This window comes from Capsella rubella, unplaced genomic scaffold, assembly GCF_000375325.1.
Source record: "Capsella rubella cultivar Monte Gargano unplaced genomic scaffold, Caprub1_0 scaffold_1, whole genome shotgun sequence".
Taxonomy (NCBI): domain Eukaryota; kingdom Viridiplantae; phylum Streptophyta; class Magnoliopsida; order Brassicales; family Brassicaceae; genus Capsella; species Capsella rubella.
Window position 1 is genome coordinate 17,121,833 of NW_006238923.1, and position 27,667 is coordinate 17,149,499.

At 33.8% G+C, this 27,667-nt stretch overlaps 7 protein-coding genes, 1 long non-coding RNA gene and 1 pseudogene across 9 annotated transcripts; 4 read left to right on the forward strand and 5 right to left on the reverse strand.

Annotated features, from left to right (window-relative positions):
• Positions 1-1,966: 1,966 nt before the first annotated feature.
• LOC17898136 (U-box domain-containing protein 26) lies at positions 1,967-3,675 on the reverse strand. The gene has a single exon (XM_006306113.2). The coding sequence runs from the start codon at positions 3,399-3,401 to the stop codon at positions 2,133-2,135; it is 1,269 nt and encodes a 422-aa protein (XP_006306175.1). The 5' UTR covers positions 3,402-3,675; the 3' UTR covers positions 1,967-2,132.
• A 5,328-nt stretch (positions 3,676-9,003) lies between these two features.
• On the reverse strand, positions 9,004-9,455 carry LOC17897143 (precursor of CEP16). Its single transcript, XM_006304777.2, has one exon. It carries the CDS (start codon positions 9,453-9,455, stop codon positions 9,129-9,131), a length of 327 nt encoding a protein of 108 aa, XP_006304839.1. The 3' UTR covers positions 9,004-9,128.
• Positions 9,456-11,397: 1,942 nt separating this feature from the next.
• LOC17897652 (sodium/proton antiporter 2) lies at positions 11,398-13,543 on the reverse strand. The gene is made up of 8 exons (XM_006304733.2): positions 13,418-13,543; positions 13,096-13,269; positions 12,871-12,977; positions 12,517-12,637; positions 12,346-12,407; positions 11,933-12,244; positions 11,555-11,849; positions 11,398-11,472 (listed from the first exon to the last, which is right to left on the reverse strand). Exons 1-8 carry the CDS (start codon positions 13,535-13,537, stop codon positions 11,398-11,400), a joined length of 1,266 nt encoding a protein of 421 aa, XP_006304795.1. The 5' UTR covers positions 13,538-13,543.
• Positions 13,544-15,096: 1,553 nt separating this feature from the next.
• On the forward strand, positions 15,097-15,702 carry LOC17900140 (annotated as a pseudogene).
• Positions 15,703-15,851: 149 nt separating this feature from the next.
• Positions 15,852-16,678, forward strand: LOC17897747. The gene has a single exon (XM_006303298.2). The coding sequence runs from the start codon at positions 15,924-15,926 to the stop codon at positions 16,455-16,457; it is 534 nt and encodes a 177-aa protein (XP_006303360.1). The 5' UTR covers positions 15,852-15,923; the 3' UTR covers positions 16,458-16,678.
• Positions 16,679-17,005: 327 nt separating this feature from the next.
• On the forward strand, positions 17,006-19,162 carry LOC17897188 (methylthioribose kinase). Its single transcript, XM_006307583.2, has 6 exons — positions 17,006-17,295; positions 17,619-17,928; positions 18,021-18,195; positions 18,276-18,477; positions 18,582-18,796; positions 18,878-19,162. The coding sequence occupies exons 1-6, from the start codon at positions 17,113-17,115 to the stop codon at positions 19,044-19,046; spliced, it is 1,254 nt and encodes a 417-aa protein (XP_006307645.1). The 5' UTR covers positions 17,006-17,112; the 3' UTR covers positions 19,047-19,162.
• Positions 19,163-19,231: 69 nt separating this feature from the next.
• On the reverse strand, positions 19,232-20,320 carry LOC17900821 (transcription factor bHLH113). Of its 2 annotated transcripts, none has more exons than XM_023790102.1 (5): positions 20,075-20,320; positions 19,855-19,944; positions 19,715-19,765; positions 19,528-19,629; positions 19,232-19,423 (listed from the first exon to the last, which is right to left on the reverse strand). In XM_023790102.1, exons 1-5 carry the CDS (start codon positions 20,318-20,320, stop codon positions 19,232-19,234), a joined length of 681 nt encoding a protein of 226 aa, XP_023645870.1. The 2 variants fall into 2 exon arrangements, with proteins under 2 accessions (XP_023645870.1, XP_006306245.1); XM_006306183.1 differs by having other exon boundaries at positions 19,855-19,947.
• Positions 20,321-24,616: 4,296 nt separating this feature from the next.
• LOC111828603 lies at positions 24,617-25,095 on the reverse strand. Its single transcript, XR_002832416.1, has 2 exons — positions 25,004-25,095; positions 24,617-24,914 (listed from the first exon to the last, which is right to left on the reverse strand). It is a non-coding gene; the product is annotated as an uncharacterized LOC111828603 (long non-coding RNA).
• Positions 24,889-27,029, forward strand: LOC17898583. Its single transcript, XM_006307299.2, has 3 exons — positions 24,889-25,497; positions 25,818-26,162; positions 26,245-27,029. The coding sequence occupies exons 1-3, from the start codon at positions 25,012-25,014 to the stop codon at positions 26,872-26,874; spliced, it is 1,461 nt and encodes a 486-aa protein (XP_006307361.1). The 5' UTR covers positions 24,889-25,011; the 3' UTR covers positions 26,875-27,029.
• Positions 27,030-27,667: the final 638 nt, after the last annotated feature.

Below are 27,667 nucleotides of genomic sequence, written 5' to 3' on the forward strand. Positions count from 1 at the left end.
ATTAGTTCTCTCTCATCAACTTGTATAAGTGGACAAAATATCCTTTCGCATCTAACAAATTATTTAGTGGTATAATGATTTAAGTATCGACGATACTGTTCATCAAATACATAAGTAAAATCATGTTATAAGTTAGATGAATAACTATTGAATTACCATGATAACAATATATATATACATATAAGTTTATAAATATATCGTATTAAATTGTTTTGTATCGCGATAATTTACGATTTATGTGATAAATTTACAGTTACCGTGTTAACTCATTTACTATACCATATACAAAACAATAATGAATGTCAATAATAACAATAACATGTTAAGTAATATTATATAGAGCAATTCTTGGGTTTACCCCTATTGTGAACATTTTTGTTCACCTCTTATTACTATAAACCCTAACCACTATTTTGTCAACCTAAACCAAAATTATATTTTGTTTAATTACATGTTAATAATATGTTATCATGTAAACCCAAACCCAGACCCAAACCAAAATTTTAAACATGTTAATAATCTGTTATCGCGGAAATTTATTAATCCAAACCACTATTTTGTCAACCCAAACCAAAATTATATTTCGTTTATTTACAAAATCTAAACCCTAACCACTATTTGTCAACCCAAACCGAAATATAATTTCATTTATTTACAAAATCTAAACCCTAACCAATATTTTGTCAACCCTAACCAAAATATAATTTCGTTTAATTACAAAATCTAAACCTTAACCAATATTTTGTCAACCCAAACCAAAATATACTTTCTTTTAATTACAAAATCGAAACTCTAACCACATATTTATAAACTTAATATGCTAAATAATTTATAGTGTTAAACTTAATATGCTAAATAATTTATTAACAGTATAAAAGATATTGTATTGCGATAAAATTATAAGTTATATGGCAAATTTGAAATCATTCTGATAAATCATTTATTATCGTGTTGAATCATTGTATCATATTGTAGAAGTTAAAAATAGATGACGTATAAATGTTGGATTAAAAAGTTTATAATTTATTGATTTTTATTACGTTATCTCGCTAAACTATTTGTTACCATATATAGGAGTATTTTTGTCCAGCTAAAATAACTATGAGAGAGAACTAATTTAAAAAACATTAATGTCAAATACTTAATTTATTTATTTATTTGAGTATAGAGTGCTATTTCCCGTTTAGATATTGTTAATTGTCACTTTTGAATTTTGAGTGTTGACCCCAAGTAAATGAAGATATAATTAAAGATGATAATGGGCTTCATATACAAATATTTTAACTTTTTTTGTGCACCCATCCAATTTCTTTTTATTCATAGTCATCATCCATGTAAATTTTACATGTGATATCTGATTGTTACTGTTTATTTTATTCATATATTTAATTTTTCCATTATCATAAGAAACATAAGCGGCTACTTACGGTCTCACTCTAAGTCTTGAGTATGGTTTTGTCATTAATGATGAGAGAGCTTCATATACACATAAATGGCGACGTGAAGAAGAATGATGTGTACCATTCTGAGAATTCAAGTTTAATTATACAATACTTCATATACACATATATGGAGTAGTTAACACACACATAAATGAACTTGGGCTTCACAACAAATTTAAAGCCCAGGACCAAACTAAGAATTCATAAATCTACCATCTACAGTATGATTTGGGAATCATAAATGAGAAGCAAACTAATGTACAGTACAATGTTAAAAATGGTAAATCCAATGAAAAATGTAAACTAAGAATGAAAACAGACAAATTGGCTACCTAACTTGCATTGCACACATACCTTAAGTGTGCATCAATGGAACAAAAAAAAATAGATATACAATATGCATACCTACCAGCTGATAATAAACTGTACAACAAAAAACTAAGCAAGAAAACTTATTTATAAAAGACTACGATTTTTCAAAATAGCTATTAAAAAGTCCCATTTGAAAAGGATTTAAGCAAAAGTTTTGGGCTCAAAACTTAATTAACGTAAATAGGTAAAACAGAGACTTTTGATTCTTTCATTTTTTTTCCCCTGGTTTTTAAAAAATTAATTACATAATTAAGACTACTCTAATAAATTTTTCTAACAAAGAATTAATAACGTGTTAAACGAAAATAAAAAAATAATTCAAAACGGCGCCACTTCGGTACGAGCAAAATCGTCGGAGTTAGCGGTAGAATCGTCAGGCCAAGAGTCTCTGAGAAGCTTCAAAAGCATCTGAGCTTTCCTCTTCGCTCTCTCCGTACAATCACTCTGCACCAGTAGCAACAACTGCGTCACCAACCCCGCCGCCGCTGCCTCATCTCTACACCTTTCTTCCGCCGTGCACAATGCCAACAACGCTCCCGCCGCGTACTCCGTCGCTCTATCCGACACTCTCAGTATCGTCTTCACCATTAGCGGCACCGTCAAAGCATGCTCGCCAAACGCCGCGCATCCTTCCGGTAACCGGCATAGTAGCTCCACCGTCGCTAAACCTCTCTCCGTATCGCACCTGTCGAAATCCGCCGCGAGACGGTCGATCAAAATCCCCGGAGCTCCGGCGGAGATCGCGAGATGTCTCGTTTGTTTCACGAGGCAGAGCGCGAAGATTGCCTTGATTCCGATCTTCAAAGCTCGCCGCGACGAAATCGGATTCTTGAGGAGGTCGAGAACGCCTACGAAAATCGAATCGGATCCGGAAATTATCAATTTCAGATCCATCGATTTGGATCCAGTCAACACCATCTCAATCAACGCGGCGGCGTTAACCCTAATTTCAATCGAGGAATCAAACAACAACCGGGTCATAAACCCGACCCGACCCGGATCCGATGCTACAGCTTCACACTCCGTCTCCGTCATATGCAACACGACCAACAGAGCGAGCGACTCAGAAACAAGCTCCGAAGAAGGAGACGACGACGTTTCAACATCGGCGAATAAAATCCTCACCAAAATCTCCCTAGCGTTGTGACCGGCGATCAAAACACGATTCTTCTCACTATCTCTAGCTAACCCCCTCAAACGACGAATCGCGGCGGCGCGGGAGCGAACAGAGACGTGAGTTCCGGTAATTGCGGAGGCTTGGCTGAGGAGAGACCTGACGGAGATAGGATCGGCGGGTTGTTTAGGAGTAGGGATCCGTACAACGCCGTTAGAGCGGTTAGCGACGCACCATTCTTGGATAAGACGGCGGAGAGTGTGGTTAGGGATGAGAGTGAAGTCGGAGAGAGCGACGCGTGTGACGGGGCAAGTGGTGTTGCCCATAGCGATCCAGGAGTCGATGCTGGTGCGGTCGTAAGTTTGACCGGTGGAGATGGTGACGGGATCGGACATAAGGTCAAGGGAGATTGGGCATCTGAAATGGTATGGAATTTGGATGCCTAGATCCAACGGCTCTAAATTCCCCGGCATTTTTTTGATTTTAATGTGGAAGAAACGAACTGTTTGTTTCTCAGAGCTTTGAGGGAAATTGAGAGAGGACTGGAGGAGGAAGACGAAGGACCTTATCTGCGCAGGCTATGATGCGCCACACGTGTGGCTTTTATATCTTTGTTTGTTTAGTTATATATATACCAGTAGTTCTTTTGAGCTTAAATTTTTAACTAAACCATAATATTCTTATGTAATTAGTTGGTTTTAAAGGAAGTGATAAATGTAAAAAATTGCAATTAGAAAAAAATCAACATAATATTTGTATGATAGTATAAGTTTTTTTTATGTGTGTGTAAAACATAAATTTTTCCTCCGTTTTGAGAAATAATTTAAAGAAAAAACAAATTGAGTTCAATCAAGCACAGTTATTTAAAAATTAAATTTTAAAATCTGTAAAATATGAAATATAGTCTAATTTTTTTTGATAGGTTGCAATTTTATTATTGTAGGTAGGTAGTAGAGATGTTAAATAATACGAAGTGTGTTTGAGGGTTTAGGTCATAATCACTTGTACGTATTTTGTTTTGATTCTTTCGTCATTAACACTAATGGCACTTATTCCGTTTTGCATTATATTCATATATAGTCTACATATATCATATATGTCCCAAGATTTTAATTTTATTTTCATACGCATAATTTTAAAAGTCACCGGTTTTTTTTTTTGTATCGTTTAGAAGTGAAGCTTAATGCTATCAATATATCAAAAACAATGAAATCTCTAATACTATATGGTATCATATATCTTAATTTTTTTTTTAACAAAAAATATAATCGACAATGATACCCACACACACACCCAGTTGTATACAACCACCCAAATTTATTATTTATCTACCATATAAATACGACGAAATATATTTAAATAAATGTAAGAAAATTAATGTGTGTTGTTAATTTATATTAAAAAGATCAATAAATTTTGGTCAAAGGAAAATGCGAAAGACTGGGAACGAAATTAAAAGACCCCACACCGAGACAGCTACCACTTACATCAAAACCCCAAAAATAGATATTACACCTTATACAAATAGTTTGACTGTTTTGTCTTTTATACTATTCACTTTCTTTAATTTTTTTTTTGACTGTTTTCAAATTCACTTCGCTGATGGTGAATTAAATTTTACTCTCTTTTTTTTTTTTAAATCCTGTTTTCACTTTTTACAAGGTTTCATTTCTTTATTTGACAGTCAATCATCCAAATAGGTCAAATGTTTTAAGTTTCAAATTACTAGGATTTTACAACTTCAATGTTGCTTTTTTTGTGTTATAGACTTTGACTTACTGTCATCTAATTAATTTATTTCTCAAATTCAAATAAAAGTAGCCTTTGCTTCATTGATAAAAAAAATACATACACAATATATATATATATATAGCTATAGCATCAAATGCATCATATATATTAGTAACAGCAATGTAGACTAATTTTAGAGTCATGTATGTCTTGGGAACGTTTGTGATTGGTTCGTGTATAATATGCATGCATGCATGATAAATAGTTCAGACGAAAGAAAAAGAAAGAATCATCGAGACTGTAAAACTTGCTTCAGTTTGAGTTTTAATTTGCTTTTCTGCACAATGTAATGTAGTGTCGGGAAAGTACAAGAAATTACAGAATAATAATTCGATTAAAAAAAAAAAAATCATGGGAATGGAGACAAATATTCTAAGACAATTATATCGAAATCATATAAATTCGGGAGCAGGGATAAGATCCATGGATTTGGACACTATACATTATTTTTTTATATTTTTTGAATATCTATACAGTACTCGTATTGATTTACTTAAAAAAATATAAAAATTGAGTGAAGAAGAGAAGAACAGGATCGGGCTGGCATAATTGCCTTGACCTCATGGGAACGAACAACAACAACTAAAGAAGTTTGTGTTTATTGTCTCTTGCTTGCCTTTATCCATCTCTCTTTTTTCGTTAAATAAAAATAACAATATTAAGAGATATAATTTTGAAAACTACATATAGAAAAACTAAAGTTTTTTTCATTCATGGTATAAGTTAGGGTTATGCATTGAAACACACACACACACACATATATATATATATATATATAAACTAGTTCTTACTATTAGTATATATGTTTAGTTATCAATAATTTTAAAAATCTGATTATACCAAACAGTAATAGTATTTACGTAGCATTTTTGTTGTAAGACTTGACTGTTGATATCTATGTTATCATGACTTATAATTTTACTCATGTGATCATGGCTATAGATAGCATTTGGTCTAATCATTATTTCTACAAGTACACATCTATATACCAACCAAATACTGAATAATTGGGGAGGAGAGGCATTAAAATTAGTTGAGCTCCCACGATCATATGTCTACCTTTTATATGCCAAAATAACCAAACTCATCTTAGTAATATATGTATTTGATTTAGATATACAAATGTATGCCACAGAAATATAAAATAGCTATAAATCCAACCACCACATATATGATTTTTAAATGGCTGGACTTGGCCAATATAAAAAAAAATCATGAAGACTTGCTTGGAGCCAAAACAAAAATGGATGAGTCAAAAGGTCAAAGAATCTTAATGAACAGTGAGGACATGAATGTTTAAAAATTGGATCCAGCTTGGTCCAAGAGCATGCTTATTATAACAATTACAAAAGAGGTTGGTCCATCATTAATATACATTTATCTTTATTTATTTATGTTTTTTTTTCATCAACTCTAAAATTCTAAATCACATATATGATAGTACTAATCGTTTTGGAGTTTACTAGAAAATATTAATATTTTAGTATCTGGCATGACTATAATTTGGATGGAGTTATTCACTAATTTTTCAAAATATTAAATATAAAAACCAAAGAAATACTTTTTTTTTTGGTTTTTCGTTCATATATATATATATAGGGCAAAAACGGTGTCGTAAAGGGGTCTGTGTAGGGGACAGTGCGTCTCCCACTTCTCGCGACCCTACGGTCTCCGGTCAACCCTGCACTGTCTTTGTTGCACGTGCTTCTCTCTCCTTCACACGTGCTTCCCAGCTCATCCTTCTTCTTTTGTTTTGTTTTCTGTTTCTTCTTACATATATATATATACTAGCAGTTGACCCGCGCTCCGCGCCGGAGTTTTATAATTTTGTTTCGTTAATTTTTATTCATATTGTGATATTTTATTATTTTTTTAATTGATTTTCAAAAAATATTATAATTATTTTCTCTTTAATTATTATCTTTCAATACTCAAATTTGGATTAAAAGCATTTGATTCAATTTATGAAATATTATTTTTTTTCTTTTTCATCATGTTATAAACTAATATTTCACTTTCATTTTATTTTTCCTCTTTATAATTTTATATATACAATTACATAAATGTTGTTTTAGTCTACCATAAATTTAAATTTTACTTCCATTCTAAAACTCAGTAACATATTTAAAATATTAAATTATGATCAATTTAAAATGAAAGTTGAATTATATTATTACACTAATAAAAAATTAAAGTATTGTTTTTCTTATTTTAACATTTCATTTTTTTTACATAATTTATTTTTATTTATATAAACTTTATATTAATTAAATAAGTAACATAAATATGCACTAAATAAATGTTTTAAATTTATTTTAATGTTTAAACAAAAATGTGGGTTAGGTGGCATCATGAGAAGAGAGAAAAAGCTAACTTTATATATATAGCTATATCTTCTAACCCAACAATATAATATATGTAATAAAAATGAATATGATTCTCAAATAAACTATGAATTATTCCCAAAATCCTTAACAATTACTGCCACTGTCGGATGAGTTCCAGGGTTTCTTTTGTTTTCTAATACTATTTTAGGTTTTATTTTTATTTTTTGGTGAGTTTTAATGTGATAAGATGGAAACAAACAAGACGACGTTTGTGCATGCATGTTTATCTTGAAATTATAACCCAATATTAATACTACTAATTAAATGTTTCAAATAAAAGGTTAAGATATTCATATTGGTTGTCGTTTCTATACGAAAAGGAAAATATGAGTCAAAGATTTTGATATTAAAATTAAATAAAAAAACATACACACACACATGAGAAAGCTTTTGGCGTACCTATATGTAAGAGGGACTAATTTGATTTAACCTAAAAGTCTAAAACCCTATTTCTTATAAAAAAGGTTTATAGCCAATTGCGAAATGGTCCAAATCTACTTACACTGACAGCTAGGTTTAATGGAGCACATAATTGGATACAAGAGGTGACTAATAAGAAAGAAAAGAAAAAAAAGGATACAATTATATACAACGCCGATCGTATACATGTTAATGTATATAACTATATATGTTGTAAACTTTAATACGTCGAGAAAGGATAATCAAATTAACAGTGACTGAGGAATCATCCAGAAAAGTTTTAGACGGCCCACAATAGATATGAAACTATTAAAATCCACTGGATGACTCAACTTGAATCGAACCAAAAACTAATTATATGTTGGAAAAAAAAAGAGAGAGAGAGAATAACTCTCAAGTAGCCCACTGAAGAGGAATCTTTTTCACCATTGATCATAGTTGGAGTTTAGTTGAAGGAGGACCAAAGCAGAGCGGGATCGGAGGAAATCATTGGCCACTTCTAGGTGTGCTTTTATTGTATATATAACTTATGGAAATATCTAAGTTTGAGCATGATTCCTATTTTAGTAATCTTAGAAATTGTTATGATCTTTAATCACATTATGATTAATCTAGACTACCCACACAAAAACCAAATTTGAAAAATAACATCCAAAGAAGCTTCAAAGAACACGTATGCATGATTCCACACCTCCTAGATTTTAAATCCTAGCTAGCTAGTTCACATTTAACTTATGAGTAGTGACTACATTTCAACAGTAGCACCATTCTTTTTCCTTGATGAGTTCAACTCCATAAATAATAACCTTTATGCATCGGTATGGTTTTATGAATTAATGAATGATTGAACAACACTAGAAATTGCTAATCCCTACTATATAACTGTGTTTAACATATAATTGATGTAATTTAGAACTGATATTAACTTTCATCACTTGGTAAAGATCAACACAAGTTTATATATCTATATTACTTGCATCCTTTTTGATACTGATGTAGTTACTGCTTCTTTGTTAACATCTATTACATTAAAATATACAAAAATTTAAATAAACTGAAAAGGGGTGGATGTATTTGTGATTAACCATCAATCCCTTTTACTTTATATTTTTTTACCATTATGTTTTATTTTATTTTTCTTTTATCATTGTCTACGTTCACTGTTATAAAAGACTAGACTTTGATTCACAATGGTTTAATTCTAGAACCCAACATATTAAAAATCACCTTGCTCCATTGTGTTATAGTAAGATAACACCATAATTAATCTTTGATATTAGTTGTCCATGAAACTTAGAATTCACCTCGTTAGTTTCCATGTCTTTTTGAAATTATTTGAAGTTGTGAAAATATAAGTAGACTTGACTATATGCAAGTTGGAAATTTGCAAAACCAAAGCTTACAATATATCCAGTCTCCTTTTTATAGTATTTTCAAAGTGAGACCTTTGATATATAATTAATATGTAGAGGCATAATTAATATTTTGAAGTAAAATAAGATAAACATTTGAAGAATATCACATCTTAGAGGCTATTAAACATGGTAAAGTTGTTACATGCATTAGCATAATCTATAGTTTCAGTTCATAAGGCTTATTATTTTAGTGTCCAACACCAGGACTAGGACCAGAATCTTGGGCTCGTCCAAACATTTTGTAGCCCTTAGCTCGATGATGCCCAACCCCTGGGCTTGGGCCGGACTGTTTCACTGTGGCTAACCACGAAAGATCTTGTACAGAAGACTCGACTGGTTTAAACGAAGACATTACGCTTCCATTGAACGCAGATGAATCTGTTAATTGGGTCACCGATCCCGAACTATCCTTGACGGGTCGTCCTTCAATGGCTAGTAACACAGATGCCACCACTATGATCACAACAACAAGAAATGCTGCGTCGAACTTGGTGCGGTTCTTAGCCATCACCATGAGAAATATGATTTGTGTAGTACGTAAGACGAATTTATTAATATTGGTAATGTATTTGAATATGATGATCATGATAAAGTTTGGTGTAGTGTTTAAGAGTATTTATAGTGTATAAGAAAGAGATGAGTGTAGGGAAAAAATAATAATATCAATTGTGGGATATGTATAATTTTTTTCTCATTATTTTGTTCGGAACTGTTGATTCGCCGCCACCTCCTTAAATTTCAACAAATGAGATATCATATTCACGTAAACTAAAAGAATTGAGTTTGGCTCACGTAACCTAACAAGTATTGAGTTCGGCTCAAAATTTGAGATATTGACGTTATACATTTACGTAGTTCGTTGTTATATAATCAAATTAGAGTATGTGTTGGTTTTTAACGAATTCGTGGAAAGATGGACTGACTTTAGACCCAACCATTAACAAATCTTGATTCAAGTAAAAGACTCGTAAATAATTTGTTTTTTTGTTGTTGTTTAAACAACACATATATACCATTTCATTACACAAGGCCAAGAAATCTTGGAATTATTTTACAACAACAAGGTGCCTCGTAAAACAAAGTCACACCTAGCTACAAGCCTACAACAAAAAGATTATACCAAGAGCACATTAAGATTCGCAAATATGATTTATCTTATTTTCACTCTAATTTTTAATGCAAATCTGAATATACTATCTGCAAAATCGCATAACAGTGCAATTCCGGGATCAAAGGCTTTGACTATTGTTTGTAGCCATCAAATAGTGTTTATACGACTGTTCGTTATGAGATTCCATTCAGTGTATCATTGTCGCGTGACTTGGGAGCATTGAGACTTTGCGCTCGGAACCTCACACTTGTAACCACTTTAACTTAAAGCCTTTGCAATAAAGTTTTATCGTTTCTTGACTTTAAACAGTCAGATAGCTCTAGATGAGATTTGTACATGAACCTACCTTACTTGAGGGTCACAAAATTTTCAGGTAAGCTTCCATTATTTTTAAGTCAAAGAATCTCTTTCATTAATCAGGATCAAAAAATAATATTTTCTCCGTTTCACAAAAAAAAAAAAAAAAATACTTTATTTACCTTTCATAAATTGTGTCATATCAATGAATACAATTACACAACAAAAAAATAAATTGTCGAAAATGGTAGAATGATATTGTTTATGAGAGGGTGATTACTACACCGATATTAACAACAATGGCTCATCTCAGTGGCTTTCTTCCTTGCTTGGTAGTGAATCTGGATGTATGCGTCTTATGTGTTATTAATGTGATGAGTTGCGGTTTTTTTCATCAGCATGCATTTTGAGATTTTTCTCAATACCTTTTGCGAGGAGGTGTTGAACAAGGAGTCAAGGATCCTGAGGAGATAACAACGTCACTTGTACCAGTGGATCCAAACCACTGTAAATTGATTTATAATCTGGAATAAACTCTTGCAATAGAGAAATTGACATGATAAATATAATATGGCCCGCCGTCATAAGAAAATCAATCTAACAGTTAGCTAGTTACGATCGAACATCTCATTGTTATATGTAATCTCTTACAGTCTTACCTTGTTGATTTTGTTTGATCGTTGTTTTTATTTCCGTTCTTTAATTTATATCGCATTGGTTCTTCTCATCTCACTGAATTGTTCCATATCTTTAAGTATATTGTAAAGTTCATTTTTCCGTTTATATTGATGGTCTTTTAACTTTCCCATGAATATTCTTAGTTATGGCAATCATGTTTGTTTCGTCTTTTAACTTTGTTTTTTGATGAATGAATCTCTGATGCATGACATATTTTATGACTTAAAACCATATTAAACACCAATGAAACCATATCTTCATGATGTAATGGATGTATATATATCAGAATGTTATATTTATATACTAAAACTCTTAATGCTTGTGTGTGTAGCTTATGAATCACTGGGATATAAATTGCGTTTGTTGGAAGTTAAAGAGACAGACTACGAACCGCCAGGTAAGTCGCGATACCAGAACCAAAACCAACAAAAGCATAAACAGTCACCTGCACAAAAAGAAGAAGACAAAACAACTAAACTTTTGTTCTCTATATGTTGGACAAGACAGAAGAGGTATATCAGTCTCACCTTACGGAAGTACCAAAAGAAATCAACTTTCTCCATACCCATGAAGGCTACTCCAGCAGCAGATCCAGTAATAAGCATGGAACCTCCCGTTCCAGCGCAAAATGAAATGAGCTGCCAAAACTCAGAATCTTGAGGGAAGGCTGATAGACTATACATCCCCATAGTTGCTGCAACCAATGGGACATTATCTATGATGGCTGATACCACACCAATAATACTGGCAATCAATTCAACACTAGATATATGTGCATTAAGATAGTTTGCTATCTCTCTGAGAATCCCAACCGCTTCAAGACTGCAAAAAATAAACATACAACAATATAAATATTTTTGTACAAAAAGCAAGATACAAGTTTGAGTGTAACATTTTTGGGTTACCTGCTCATAGATAACAAAATTCCTAGGAAAAAGAAAGCTCCTTGTGAATCAATCCGAGACAAAGCATGTGGAAGTTTGAGGTGTTGTCTCTCTAAGTCATCGTAATGGATCACATCTGTCAAAATCCAAATAACTCCAAGACCCAACAAGATGCCCATGTAAGGAGGCAATCCGGTTAATGACCTAAACAGTGGGACAAAAAGCAAAGCTCCAAGACCAACTCCAAATACAAGTTTTCCTCTTGGAGCAATCTGATCATAATAATCTAATAATGGAGTAGGAGGAGTCTTTAGTTCCATTTCATTTACCTCACTGAGAAAGATGAAAAAGAAACTGAAAGTCACATCAACCTAGATCTACAGTGAAAACATTAGAAGAACATTGAAACCATTATTTAAGAAGAGTTTATAAACCTGGTCAAAGACATGAAACCCAGTGGAACAACGAGAGAAACCGATGAAGGTAAAAAGAGGTTCTATAAAGAAGAAAGTAAATTTTCCATCATTTGCTTGTTCAAGCTCTTTAATTAAATCTTTTTTTGTAAGAGTTTAAATTTGATATATGAAAAACTTATGAAAACAAACCTTTATAGTCGAAAATGTTGATATATGACCATGTATCCATAGCATAGTTGTAGTAACATCACCAATAGGAGTCCAAGCTCCTCCTGCATTTGCTGCTATAACCACAACTGCTCCTAAAAGTCTTGCCATAGGTTATAAGGTTCAACATATACATTATACTAACGTTAATAAACATCTCATTGTTCCATATAAAGAAAAGAATAAACTTTATTAGGAAAAATATTCTAACTACACAAATTGGTGTTTCCTTGATTCACTATAGAGACAATTCTATTTCCTCCTTGTAAGCAGCTTAAAGACTAAAACCAAATAAAAAGAAAAAAAAGACTAACAAATAATTAAAGATTTTCATACTTGCGGTATTCAGATGGAGGAACCAATCTTCTCAGTAGAGAAACCATAACAATAGTAGTTGTTAGGTTGTCAAGAACCGAGCTAAGGAAAAAGGTAGCAAAACCAATCTGAAAATGAAACCATGAAAGCTAGAGTTAAGATAATGCGAAAGCAAGATCAAACAAGAAAACTAAATTATTATCAAAACATAACTAAGCAAATTAGAAATGGAATAATTAACAATACCATCCATAAAAGTATCTTCGGTTTCCTAGATGTTAGACGATCTGTAACTAGCTTGAATCCTTGATGAGCATCAATTATCTCAACAATGGTCATTGCACCGAGCAAATAGAACACTATTTGACTAACTTCACTTGTTGCGTTTTGAAGCTCTAAAACCACAACTTCTAGAGAAGCCTGTAAACATGTGATTATAACATAATTGATCATATAACTTTCGAGCTATATTGTTTTAAAGTCTTACTTCATCCGAGCATCAACAATATAATAGAGATGAAACAAACCTAACAATTGCAATTAAACAAAGTTTACTATGAATTCCTACCCCTATGCTTCGCACAACCCACAAACTCACAGCCATCAAAAGTGCTATACCGCTTTTATTGAAAGACAAAGACTCCTCGAAGATGATCAAAACATATCCTATTCCAAACAATAATCCCATAACAATATTTTGTATCATGATGTTCTATTCAAATAGCTATAAAAAAAATTTTAAATCATGAATTTCTATTATGTTTTTCTCTATAAACCTTTGGTTTTCAAAATTAGTAACTCACATAACCGTCACACGTGTTAACTTCATTAATTAGATTTTAACACGTGTCAAAAAATAATAATCTCCTTTAATTAATTAAGAAAACTAATTAAAAACATATTTACATATAATAATTTATATATACATATCTATAAAATTAAATTTATTTATCTTAATAAAAAAAAATATCAGTATACTAAAAACAAAAACAAAAATCCTTAGCAAAAAACAAAGAAATTAACAAAATAACAGCAAATAAAACATAATTTAATATATAAATTTAAGAGTGTTAACCAATCAATTATAATTTGAAATGTATCAAACTATTTTAAACATCTAATTCATCTATATAGTGTTGTTGGTATTTTAACTTTCCCATGATTTGTTTTAGTTATAAATTTCAGTTTGTTTTCTCTTTGAATTTTCTTTTTGATGATTGAATCTCTGATGCATAACCTATCTTTTGACTTTAATCATATTAGAAATTTTCTAAGCACCAATGAAACCATCTTCATAATGTAATGAATGAATATATATCATAATGTTACATATTCCAGTTTATAGAGATTGAAACTATTGACGCTTGTGTAGCTTATGAATCCCTGATGAGCAAATGAATATAAACTACACTTCTTGTTAGGTTAAAGAGACAAGACTGTGTGAACCGCAAGGTAAGTCGTGATACCAGCAGAAAAACCAACAAAAGCATAACTTTGTCACCTGCACGATAAAATAAGAAAAACCAACTACACTTATGGACGTTCTCTATATGTTGAACAAGTCATCTATATATGATGGCTGATACTACACCAATGATACCAATTCAACTTTGGATATATGAGCATTAATATATAGTTTGTAATCTCTCTGAGAATCCCATTCGCATCAAGACTCAAAAATAAAAATAAAGAACAATATAAATCTCTTACACAACAATAGGGAACAAGTTATTGTGGTCGAGTGAAATTTGGGGTAACCTGCTCATAGACTATCCGAGACAAAGCATGTGGAAGTTTTAGTTGTTGTCTCTCTAAGTCACCATAATGTATTTAAATCTGTCAAAATCCGAATAACTCCAAGACCTATAACAAAGATACCTATGTAAGGGCGCAATCCGGTTAATGACTTAAACAGTGGGACAAAAAGCAAAGCTCCAAAAACCAACTCCAAACACAAGCTTTGTTTCCTCGTGGAGCAATTTGATCATGTCATTTACCTCACTGAGAAAGACCAAAAGGCCACATCAATCTACTGTATCTGCAGTGAAAATATTAGAAGAAATTTGAAACCAGCTAGTCAATGACACGAAAGCCAGTGGAACAACAATGGCTTTGTTTCTACGCAATAATAATACTCAATGGCTTTGTTTCTACGCAATAATACTCAATGGCTTTGTTTTTACGCAATCAGATTTTAAATATAAAAAGACTCGCTACTACAAATACCTTCTTCATAATTAAGCAGCCATCGTCTAGGGTTACCACTTTCTCTCTTTAACCTAGCTAGAGCCGTTGTTTTCATCTTAGATCGTCATGGAAAATAAATCCTCCACAGCTCCTTGTGTGAATAAGGACACGACTACGACTGAGAAGAAATTATCTGAAGCGATGGAGATATTAATGGAAGGGTATGGTGTTCGTCTTCATAGGATGGAAGAAAAGATGGATCTGTTGATCTCATTGATTAGGTCAAATAAAGAGGATAGAATTGGCTCTGTAAAGGCCGAGGAAGAGAGCATGCCTATGCCTATGGATGAATCACTCTCTTATGAGGAACCTGTCCAGACTTTATTTGATAAAAAGGAGTTCATCAACCCTTTTAATCATGTTGGTGATGGTGCTAGTCTTTTTGTCGGTGGTCGTTTTTCCGGTGGTCGTTGTGGCGGTCAAGGCTTTTGTGGCTTCTGTTGAGGTTTTGGCGGCGGCGGAGGAGGAAAGATACCTAATTTTTTTTTAGTTTTGCTATGTAGCTGAACAAGACTATCTCCAACGATTAGGAGTGGAAAGCTAATTTCTTAGATGAAGAGGTATAATGCCATAAAATTTATAATAATAATTGTCAAAATTTAGTTATATTTTTGTAAAATTTAACCAAAATAAACTGAAATATATAAATTTCGGCTAATTTGAATAACCGGAACCGGCTCGAACGTGGATAGAACATAACCGAACACAATCCAAAAAAGGGAAAAAATCAGAATGGGTTAAAATATCAAACCAATGGCTTTGTTTCTACGCAATCAACTTTTGTAATAAGACTCTTCTATATAAATACCTTCTTCGAATACCTAAGCATGCAGCTGTCTAGGGTTTTTTTCCGATCTTCACTTTCTCTCTTTTTTAACCTAGCTAGAGTCGTTCTTCTCATCTTCTCCATGGACTACAAATCCCCCACCAAAGCCGAAGCAGCTCCTGCTGTGGTTAAGGCCGCGATGCCTCTGCAGAAGAACGTTAATGAAGAGCCCATAGATGATTTGGGGAACCACAAGAAAGACAAAACCGAGAAGAACATATCTGATCAGATGGAGATACTTGAAGGATATGGTGCTCGTCTTAATCGGATTGAAGAAAATATGGATCTGTTGATCTCATTGATTAGGTCAAACCATGGAGTCAAAACAACCTTTTGGAAGGCTTATGAGGCAGAGAGCATGCCTATGGATGAATCTTCTGATGAGGAACCTAGCCCTTTTAGTCGTACTTTCGGTGGTTTTGGTCGTGGCCGTGGTCCTTTGATCGGTGGTGGTGGTGGACCTCATAATCTTTTTGTCGGTGGTCGTTTTGCTGGTGGTCGTTGTGGTGGTCATGGTTTTTGTGGCTCATGTTGATGGTTTTGTGGTAGAGAAGGAGCGACCTAGTTTTGCTACTCAGCAATTCTTCAGCAATTTTTTTTTTTTTTTAATGTTATTAGAGAATTAGATGAAGCTCAAGATTACTTCACATTGATGTGCACAAATTTATATGAATATTTACTTGCTAATACCCTTGTTAATCCTTTAGTTCTAAGAAAAAATTATAAGATGTCCTTATGCAATTACGCTTTGGTCTATGGGTTTAGCGACTCTCTCCTTGGTCCTCGCTTATCAAAACTTATGGACTGACATTGCACAAATCCTCGCCTCCATGAGACATCTTTGAAAGTTTTAACTTGTGTCTTGTCATAAGATTTTATTTCACACACCGTTTCTGTTCATTCTAACTAATAATAGTTTTCTTTTAAGCAATAACTTTCACAACTCCAACTTAAAACAAACAAAAAAAAAAATCAAAATTTAGTAGATTTAGGTTGGTAACACTAACGATTAATGTCGAATAATAGAAGAAGGCATGAGTATTGCCGTTTCATTATTGACCGCTTATGAAAAAAGATGTGAAAACAAATACCACATTGGGAATCTTTCGCAAAAAATCGAACCTTTAAAACGCGATTTTATCTGTCTCTCTGTCCACGCTGCTTGAAACTGAAGCAGAGAAGAAGCAAAGATGTCTTTTGAGGAGTTTACGCCGTTGAATGAGAAGTCTCTTGTAGAGTACATTAAAGCAACTCCTGCTCTCTCCTCCAAGATTGGTGCTGATGATGATTTGGTTATCAAAGAAGTCGGAGATGGCAATCTCAATTTCGTTTTCATCGTTGTCGGATCCTCTGGTTCTCTTGTCATCAAACAGGTTTGCTTCATTTTTATTCCCATCATCTCAAGCATACTAATAGATTCGTATCTCTTCTTTGCTTCAGCCAAATCTCTGGAAATATCAATGGACTAGGAATTAGGGTTTATCTGATGTGCGTTTCAGATTCAATCTATCTGTCTCTGTTTTCTGCAAATTGCTATCTTTTTACCTTATTTTGAAGAGACTGTAAATCGAAATGATCATTGCTTTGATCTAGAGGATAAAAGGAACAAGCTTTGACTTACCATGTAAATTGAACAAGTTTTGATTTTTTTCAAGAAATCAGATTGGTGATTATTTGTCCCTCTTTATATGTACAGGCACTTCCATATATTCGATGTATCGGTGAATCTTGGCCAATGACGAAAGAAAGGGCTTATTTTGAAGCAACAACTTTGAGAAAGCATGGAACTTTATCACCAGATCATGTTCCTGAAGTCTACCATTTTGACAGAACAATGGCTTTGATTGGAATGAGATACCTTGAGCCTCCTCATATCATTCTCCGCAAAGGACTCATTGCTGGAGTTGAGTATCCATTCCTTGCTGACCACATGTCTGATTACATGGCTAAAACTCTATTCTTCACTTCCCTCCTCTATCACGATACCACAGAGCACAGAAGAGCAGGTTCATAACTCTTCACATATAAAAATTTGATGTGGAATTACTTTTCAACGTTTTGGTGTTCCCTGAAGTGAGTGTCTTTTGTGTTTGTGTAGTAACTGAGTTTTGTGGTAATGTGGAATTATGCCGATTAACGGAGCAAGTTGTGTTTTCGGACCCGTATAGAGTGTCCACGTTTAACCGTTGGACTTCACCTTATCTTGATGATGATGCTAAGGCTGTGCGTGAAGATAATGCCTTGAAGCTCGAAATCGCAGAGCTAAAATCAATGTATGTTTTTACCCATTTCCCGGGGATTTTCATAACCATTTGCTACTATCTCTAAACTACCCTTGTGTTTCTGTTGTTAGGTTCTGTGAAAGAGCCCAAGCTTTAATACATGGTGATCTTCACACTGGTTCTGTCATGGTTACTCAAGATTCGACACAAGTTATAGATCCAGAGTTTTCGTTTTATGGACCAATGGGCTTCGACATTGGAGCTTATCTTGGTAACTTGATACTAGCATTCTTTGCACAAGATGGACATGCCGCTCAGGGAAATGATCGAAAAGTAAGCAAGATATTCAGAATTCTGATTTCTACTTTTTCCTATCTTCTCATTGTCTACACAGTTGCGAGTACCTCAGTTTAAACCAACCTAACTCTACAAATCAGGAATACAAGCATTGGATCTTGAGAACCATTGAGCAAACTTGGGATTTGTTTAACAAAAGGTTCATCGCGCTATGGGATCAAAACAAAGATGGACAAGGCGAAGCATACCTGGCAGATATCTATAACAATGCCGAGGTTTTGCAGCTTGTTCAAGAAAACTACATGAGGAATTTGTTGCATGACTCACTTGGATTCGGTGCTGCAAAGATGATAAGGTAAGAGAATCTTAGACCACAGAGATTCCATTGTCGATCATATAAAAATGTTGTTGACAGTGTTGGTTTTGTATATGACAGGAGAATCGTGGGTGTGGCACATGTTGAGGACTTTGAATCGATTGAAGAAGATAAGCGAAGAGCGGTTTGCGAGAGAAGGGCGCTCGAGTTTGGGAAGATGCTTCTCAAGGAAAGGAGAAAGTTCAAGTGTATCGGTGAAGTTGTTTCAGCAATTCAACAACAAATCTAAAGACTCTTTATTATTATGTTCTTCTTCTCAAGTTCTTGAAAGTAATGTATTGATCTTGGAGTTAATTGCCAAGAACATTATCAAAATGTAATAATAAAACTGAGTTTTTTTATAAATCTAAAATGAAAAAAAAAACTAGGGATGATGATAATACTGAATAATGCATTTTGATACAATGAAACCTTTTAAAGGTTATCTTGATATGATTTGGCTTCCACAGTGTACTGGTTCACTGTTGGTGACAAGATAGCAGGTGACCATAAATCAGCACCGTTGGTATTCGCTACATGAACAGTCCAAGCTAGTGGTACAAGACATAAACCATTGTTTTTCAACTCTCTCATTGTCGGGTTCACGTCTTTGGTGTCTTCGTCTTCCTGACGACACATCAAACTATTCACATCAGTCATCACACCGTCAAAAATAGTTGTCTCTTTAAGCTTCTAAACAGTCGTTTCGAATCATGAAAAGTATGGCTTACAAGAGTGTGATGTTTGAGGTAAGGAGAGGATAGGACTTGAACTTGGTCTTGTAAGAATTTTATGTAACCCGTTGTTTCATTCAACACTGATGCTGTATCTGTCTATCGATATTTCTCAAAATTACAACCTTTTCTATATATATATATATTGAAATATAAATAAAATAGCTCTTGTTAGTAAAATCACCTTGCCGTATGGAGAAACCAATTGCTGCAACGCTGTGATTTTTTCGCTAACCTTAACATAATTACACACATTAGTATATACACATGGCATGCACTAATTAATACACACGCATATCTCTATTCATAACCTCAAAGCCAAACCTTAACGGATGACTTCTTCTGATCTCGCTTGCATCTCTTACCGGGTTTTGGATCGCAAACCCGGTCGTGTTCATCACTCGATCCGGTTCTCTTCTACCATTAGAGACAAACATTAAATTTGTTACATTATAGGGATCTTGTATAGTGTTGCATGCAATGATTTCTAAACCTTGACTAGTACCATTATGTGAATGCATGCCTATTTAATATAAAAGCTTACATTGGATCTAGATGATTTATCATTGACCGTACGAGTCATATTGCTTGAAGAGGGTCCTGAGAAGATCAATCCGGCGTTGTTTTGGTTTCTTCCGCCGAAACAGAGCATTTGAGTAGTATCGTTTCCAATGAATCCGACACCAAAGCTGTCTTCTCCAACGTTGCTAGATCCAAGAACATCATTAGACAGCAGAAGAACATCGGAGAAGTTCGTGACTCCGTCTTCTTCCTCCGTTGTGCCTCTCATTTAGAGAGTTTTAGTGGGTTTTTTTTTATCGTTGGCTTGAGTTTGGTCTTGGAAACTGAGGGAGATATATAACAAGTGAAAAGGTGAGAAACCATAAGAGAATAGTATAGTACAAAAACTATACTGTTATAATTTTAAGAGTATATACACCATATAACCAATTATTTTATTTTACTATATAACCATGTCAATATATATGTCATTACTTTTTACATCAGTTACTTTGGTCGGACAAGAAGAAAAAATGTCATTTATTTGTGTGAAGATATATTGATGAAAGATTAAAACAGAGAAAGCTTGCAATAGAGGTCATATAAACTGAAGCTTGAGGCTTATGCAAGTAGAGGCTAGAGAAAAGATTAGCTAATGGAAAGGAAGAAGAAAGAGACCAATACTGAAGTTTATGGTTAGCTTAGTTGTGTTTTTACCATTTTAATCTGAATCTTTTTTGTTTGACAGTTCTTCTATATGCATTTGTAGAGAACTTACCAGACACCAAGAGACAAGGCAAACCTTTGACGATGAGCTTGATGTACATGGTAGCTTAATTTGCATAGAAGATGACTATGATTGATGTATCATAGCAGGAGAAAAGGCGAGATCAGATGACAAGTTTTGCTGTAGTGAAGCTGACAAGACAGTTTGATCCAGCAGTAAATGCAGACAACAATGATGAAGTTGAAACAAGCAAAGCATATAAGAGTAAGGTTCTGATCAATCAAACACTTACATAGCTGTAATAAGGGAAGGAAGCCAGGGAGAAGACTGTTTGCTTTATGATAATGCCCTCAGAAGTGAAGAAACTATGGAAAACCAATGAGGATTTAGAAAAGAGAAGCAATGATTTTGATGTTTGATAACACTTTCGTTGAAAAGAGAGTCCAAGATCTTAAGGCACAAAAAAAATATGGCAAGGGTGAAAGAAAAGAGAGCTGAAAAACAGAGAAAGATCATAGCAGGTCGTTTGATCTAAGGCATCTTCTAGGTTGTTTTGGGGAGTCAAATGCAAGTAGAATACATATATCAATGATCATCTCTCACCTGTGTGATATTTTTGGTTTAGTATCTTATAAAGAATACTTGTTTGTTTTTAAGTGTTTCATTTTGAATCTTTTGAACTCAGTTTCTTGGACGTGTGTTTCATATCAGAATATTCAGCTACAGAGATAGCTTCATCCTCAAATGGAACAGCCTGATACCATCATATGATAGAAATCCAAGAAAATTGGATGTATCAAAGAGATTAACGGTTACATTAGAAACTATAATTAAAATTGAAGAGATAGACAAACCATTTATGCTTACTGCCTAGGGACTGAGATAAACAAACCTCTTAAGACAGTCATCACAAAAGCTTTGGTCTACACTATTCAGATTTCTAATAACACATACACATATTTCGTTTGTTTCCTTTAGGAATATGGACACATCTTTCATTGTTTATGAATGGGATTTTAAGAGTACTGTTAATCGACTGTGAAAGTAAGATTGTCCAGACATTTTCTTTTTGTCAGATCTTGTTAAGGTTCAAGAGTCAAAGACAATTCGAGTAAAATTGAATCACATCGTTTAAAGAATCAGTGAATCATCATGCACATGCACACTTAACTGACTAACGCCCCCACTGATTATTATTTTTTGCCTTTTGGGGAGACATGTCATGTTGAATATCTTGTAGCAATAGTTTCGTTTGGACAAAAAGGTTATAATACAATGTTGTTAAATACGAATCATAAACTTAGCTGTAAAACCACTATAATAATAACAATGGAAATAGTTGGTTAATGAGTCTGTTTTTGTTTTTGTGTTCTCTGCTCTTTTGACCGTTAGAACTTAGAAGCGATCGAGCGAGAACCTCAAAGATATTCACGTGGTGACTTGTTTAGTCACACGTTTCAAAGTGATCAATTGGTATCACACTGACCAATTTTTAATTTATTAACCTACCTTCTCGTTTTTATAACCTATATATAGTTTCTACATTTTGGTTTTTTTTTTTTTTTTTTTTTTGGTCGCCCAAAACATTTTGGTTTTGTTATGGATGATTTGAACTTTAACATTGTTCTGATTACAAGTGTATGACCAATTTATAATTTTTTTTTGTCAAACTTATTTTATGTATAAACTAGAAACTTAAATCAAATCATCGATATCTTGTTCTTACATTGTATTACTCCCCTGTGTTTTTTTTTTGTTAATCCAATTTCTAGGAAAAAAAGAATTGTTTAAGAAATATAGACCTTTTAGATTTTATATGCAATATTTATCAATTATTATTGACGATGAATTGTCAACTAAAAAATGAATACTATTGATTTAGACTTTTAGAGTAACAGAAAAAATTAAATAATAATAAAAGTTACATTATTTATCAATTTTTAATATGTGTGAAAAGTCTAAAAATAGCTTAATTAGGAAACAGAGAGTATTAATTTAAGTAATTGCTCCCCCAAGTCACTATATATACCATCCATATACGATTTATGAAATCTAGTTAATTGAACTAAATTGTAAAGATATTGCATGTCAATCTAGATGAAGGACGAGCAAGTCCAGTGATTAATACAAGAATCATGAACTACTGTGTGTTAAACATGTTCATCACGGAGTTAATATATCTTCATGATATATATTAGACACATATACATATATCTTCTTGAAGATGAACCTACAACACCCGCATTCCACGGTAGGGAGTAGGGACACCAAAAACAGTTTGGTTTTTTGGAAAAGTATGAATTATTTTGGTCTGGTGAAAAAAAATGTCTCCCAAAAATGGATCAAAATGATTGTCATATGAAGGCTAATTGAGTAGTAATATTATTACATGAACTAATTATATATTAGTTTGTTGAGAAGATGATATGATCGGACTTAAATAAACAACGTTTGTCTAACGTATCTTTAATGAACAGGAAAGTTTGTTTGATGATAGTGAGATTATAGTGCACGAGATAGAAAAACTCAATGAAAAAAACAATAATGAATTAAATGATATATATATATATATATATATATAGATCATCATAGAGTTAGTACGTATACACACATTGTAGTAGCGTAACGGCATTGTATCAAAAAAGTTTTAACTCTTCATCTAAATAAAAAACACACAAGAATTAATGATTTTTTGAAGTTTGCTGCAAGTTAATGCTAAATGTCAATTGTCGAACACTTTTGTTTAAGAAAAGAAAAAAAAGTAAGAGGTTCGGACAAGAAATGTATGAATCTGAAGACGTTTGCTAGGGTTTTATCAAAAAAAACTTAGAACAAAAATTATTGTAGAAAGATAAAAGAATAAAATTGAATGAATTTAAAGTAAAATTTTGTAAGAAAAAAAAACAATCAAGCAAATTTCTGTGAGAAATTATGGAATACAAAGGGTTTATTTTCCCAACTTTAATTACCCTAGATACTTGATTATATAGTGAATCAACCACACTAATTTAATTTTGTCTGAAAGTCCATTTCAACCAAGTTGCTTTTCCATTATAGAGAACCCATTTCCGGAAAAATAGTTTTAATTTTGTGATATTTAAAAAAACTTTGGTGGTCTTTTTTTTAGGAAATCAAACTTAATACTAATAAAATACCCATGCTAATAATATTAATGAGAATTCTCCTTTATCAAAATGTTTATATGTTATCACTTGAAGAGAAAACATCCATATACATACATATATATATAATCAATAATTTTTTTAAAAGATATAAGTCTATAACATAAGTCACAAATTACACTATTATTTTGTTCAATTTTTTTTTTTTTGAAACATTATTATTTTGTTCATTAGTCTCCTAATTTCTAACAAAAGAAAAAACAAAATATGTGTATATTCCTTGGCCATGCTCGAACTCAAATAGTTGCGATTCTTGGTTATCATCCGTTTATATAAGCAGACTTGTCGCTCTGATCCATTTGCAAGAGGTGACTACTTCATCCGTTTATAAAAGCATACACTAGATTAGATTGTATCGGATCTAGCTAAGCTAATAATGATCGAGAGACGTATCGAAAAACTCAAGAGTTAATAAATACCGTTAACTCTGAAAAAAGAAGAAGAAGAAGAAACATTAAAGCCAAAAGACGATCTAAATGAATCAGTGTACAGTCTACACCATCCTTAACGGCGCCACTTGCAATCAATCACCCACACGAAGTCAAGTCTCTCGATTAGTCTCTTTCCAATACGTTTTGGCACACACTTTTCAGAATTGAATGATGAACACGAACACCATTATCTTTACTTTTCTTTTCTTCTCTTGTACCCTCGATCTGAGCATCCTCACCTCAACTAATCAAAATTTATCGCATTGTCAAGAGTTTAAACACGATTACGAACAAGCATTGAAACAATTTGACAATGACAACAACTTTTACATGTACAATACGTAGCCGCGTTATTATTTTATACTATCTGTAAAATAGCACTAACGAGGGTAATATAGTCATTTACTAAAACAATCCTTTCTCTCTCTCTTCGAGCTGAGAGCTTCTTCACTCGCTCACTCGGGTCCTTTAAAAGTATCGTCAAAACTCTCTCTCTCTCTTCTTCTCCGCTGTGACTTCTCTTCTTCTCGTTCTCCAGCGTCTCTGTTTTCAATTTAGGGTTTTTCGATTGTTGTGAGTTTGTTTCGGTTACGAAGAAGAAGAAGAAGAAAGAGTCAAGGTTGCATTTTTACCAGAGCCCATGGAGAAGAAACAAGGGTTTTTCTCATCACTCAAAGACGAAGTCGTAAGAGGTCTCTCACCATCTCGTTCCAGACCACGTTCTCGTTCCGCGAGCCCGTCACGCTCATCACACCCGCACATGAAAGCTCTTCTCTGGGGCAGAAAGAAACTACTCGCAAGCTCCGGCGGCTGCAGCGGCGGAGGAGGTTTTTACTTGCCGCAACCAGAGGCCTTGATTGGGAGATCCGGTAGTTTGAGACCCGTGATGGAAGGTCCTGATCCAGACAACGGTGAAATGTCTGGTGGGGATTCGAAACGGCTCGGGTCGGGTCTTAGTCATTGGGTCAAAGGTCAGTGGTCACGTGCTCCGTCCGTGACCTCTGCTCCGGCTTGTCGGAAGTCTGATTTGAGGCTGCTCCTCGGCGTTATGGGAGCTCCTCTCGCTCCCATTAATGTCTCTTCCTCCGCTCATCTTCTTCGTCTCACCATCAGCGATTCTCCCATTGTTAGTCTCTCATTCCTTTCACAAATTCCAAGTTTTTAAGCTCCTTAATTCGTAAAATCTTGAGTCCAGATCTTGTTTATGTTTTTTTTTTAATTTGATATTTGGACAATTTGTGATGCCTATTTTATTGAAATATATCTCAAATTTAGCTGATTTTGGATTGGTTGGTGGAGTATTGTCATTATCTGGTGGGGGTTAGATTCATATAGTACTCAGATTTTGAGTTATGTTAGTTTCTATATATAAAAAATACAGTTTTTATTTTTTTTGTTTCTATTATTGTGTGATTTTTGTTTGATGTAGTGATATGTTGTTTGCAGGAAACAACATCTGCACAGTACATTTTGCAACAGTACACGGCGGCTTGTGGTGGTCAGAAGTTACAAAACTCCATTAAAAACGCTTATGCTATGGGTAAGCTCAAGATGATCACTTCAGAGCTTGAAACTCCTACGGGAACTGTTAGAAATCGAAACTCTACCAAGTCTGAAACTGGAGGTTTCGTTCTCTGGCAGATGAATCCGGATATGTGGTATGTTGAGCTCTCTGTTGGTGGTAGTAAGATTCGTGCTGGCTGCAATGGGAAACTCGTTTGGCGACATACTCCTTGGCTTGGTTCTCACACTGCTAAAGGACCGGTCAGGCCTCTTCGCCGTGCACTTCAGGTTAATCCTCTTAACTGAAAAAAATCTTGCATGGTTTTGAAGTCAATCCAATGGTTGTTTTATTATGTTATTGATCATTCAGGGACTTGATCCGAGAACTACTGCTGCTATGTTTGCTGAATCGAAGTGTGTTGGAGAAAGGAAGGTGAATGGTGAAGATTGTTTCATTCTGAAGCTATGCACTGACCCTGAAACGCTAAAGGCGAGGAGTGAAGGACCAGCAGAGATCGTAAGACACATCCTCTTTGGTTACTTCAGCCAAAGAACAGGCCTTTTAGCTCAAATCGAGGATTCTCAGTTGACCCGAATCCAATCTAACGATGGTGATGCTGTTTACTGGGAGACAACAATCAATTCGTCTCTAGACGATTACAAACAAGTCGAAGGGATCATGATTGCTCACTCTGGACGCTCTGTTGTTACCCTCTTCAGATTCGGGGAAGTGGCTATGAGCCACACTAGGACGAAGATGGAAGAAAGGTGGACTATTGAAGAGGTCGCTTTTGATGTTCCTGGTCTGTCTCTAGATTGCTTTATCCCACCGGCTGATCTTAGGTCTGGTTCGTTATCTGAAACCTGCGAGTACTCGGGTCAAGAGGAGAAAGGGAAGAGCGCGATCGTGTTGGCGGCATCAACAGCTCATAGAGCTAAAGTAGCAGCCTTGGAGAAAGGAAGGTTCCACGAGAATCCGGTTTGGCATATCGACGTCTGAGTTTGGTAGGGAAGATGCAATCTGTGCATAGTAAATGCTTATAACAAAACTCAAGCCTTGGAAATCAAACTAACTAACCCCTTTTGTTTAACAGCTCACATATTAGGAGTTTGATTACAACGATTGGTTTAATTCCAGTTTCATTTTGTCCTTTCTTTTTCTTTGTCACCTTCAATATTTTTGAGTAAGGTGATGGGATTGATTTGCAAAAAAACGGTGGCAGCAAGAGAAGGAGAATTGTTGCTTAAGTGACGAATTTGTCTCATCTTTTTTTGTTTGTTTGGGAAATTTTGAATTTATGGAAAATTGATTTCTCCATCTTCTCTCAACTTTCATGGTTTTAAAGAACAGTTTCAAGTTGTTTGAATTTGAATCATATAGAGTTTAATGTTGATGAAGACATGATATTGATGTGATTAAAAAGGAAGTTGAGACATTCTTAATGTATGTATTGTTGATATTATTAGTGGTCAGAGAGAGTGAGGTGTGTTAGGTACCCAATAGAGAAAGTGATGGTTAGGAACAAATAAAAATGAAATTTTATGAAAGGAATTGAAGATGATGATTATGAATTTATGAATAAAGGGGTCCATTTTTGTTATGCTTTTGTAGCAAAAAATAGCTTTTTGGAACAACTGTCTTCTCTTTTTTGCATTAACTTTCTTTTAAAGTTCTCTTTTTTTGGGCATAACTTTCTTTTAAAGTTGTTATATATTGTTGATAGCATCTTTTGATATTCGACTTCGATATGTATGTAACGTACTGTGTACATGGATGTATGAAAATGACATCG

Coding starts and splice junctions, on each gene's coding strand:
- LOC17898136 (XM_006306113.2), bottom strand. CDS start 3,401: ATGCCGGGGAATTTAGAGCCGTTGGATCTAGGCATCCAAATTCCATAC.
- LOC17897143 (XM_006304777.2), bottom strand. CDS start 9,455: ATGGTGATGGCTAAGAACCGCACCAAGTTCGACGCAGCATTTCTTGTT.
- LOC17897652 (XM_006304733.2), bottom strand. CDS start 13,537: ATGGGATTATTGTTTGGAATAGGATATGTTTTGATCATCTTCGAGGAG. Junction 12,408..12,516: donor CAACATTTTCGACTATAAAG/GTTTGTTTTCAT, acceptor TCTTCTTTATAG/AACCTCTTTTTACCTTCATC. Junction 11,850..11,932: donor ATTTTGTTATCTATGAGCAG/GTAACCCAAAAA, acceptor TATTTTTTGCAG/TCTTGAAGCGGTTGGGATTC.
- LOC17897747 (XM_006303298.2), top strand. CDS start 15,924: ATGCAGCTGTCTAGGGTTTTTTTCCGATCTTCACTTTCTCTCTTTTTT.
- LOC17897188 (XM_006307583.2), top strand. CDS start 17,113: ATGTCTTTTGAGGAGTTTACGCCGTTGAATGAGAAGTCTCTTGTAGAG. Junction 17,296..17,618: donor GTTCTCTTGTCATCAAACAG/GTTTGCTTCATT, acceptor TTATATGTACAG/GCACTTCCATATATTCGATG. Junction 18,478..18,581: donor CTCAGGGAAATGATCGAAAA/GTAAGCAAGATA, acceptor TCTACAAATCAG/GAATACAAGCATTGGATCTT.
- LOC17900821 (XM_006306183.1), bottom strand. CDS start 20,320: ATGAGAGGCACAACGGAGGAAGAAGACGGAGTCACGAACTTCTCCGAT. Junction 19,948..20,074: donor ATAAATCATCTAGATCCAAT/GTAAGCTTTTAT, acceptor CTCTAATGGTAG/AAGAGAACCGGATCGAGTGA. Junction 19,766..19,854: donor AGAAGAAGTCATCCGTTAAG/GTTTGGCTTTGA, acceptor AATTATGTTAAG/GTTAGCGAAAAAATCACAGC.
- LOC17898583 (XM_006307299.2), top strand. CDS start 25,012: ATGGAGAAGAAACAAGGGTTTTTCTCATCACTCAAAGACGAAGTCGTA. Junction 25,498..25,817: donor CCATCAGCGATTCTCCCATT/GTTAGTCTCTCA, acceptor TGTTGTTTGCAG/GAAACAACATCTGCACAGTA. Junction 26,163..26,244: donor CTCTTCGCCGTGCACTTCAG/GTTAATCCTCTT, acceptor TTGATCATTCAG/GGACTTGATCCGAGAACTAC.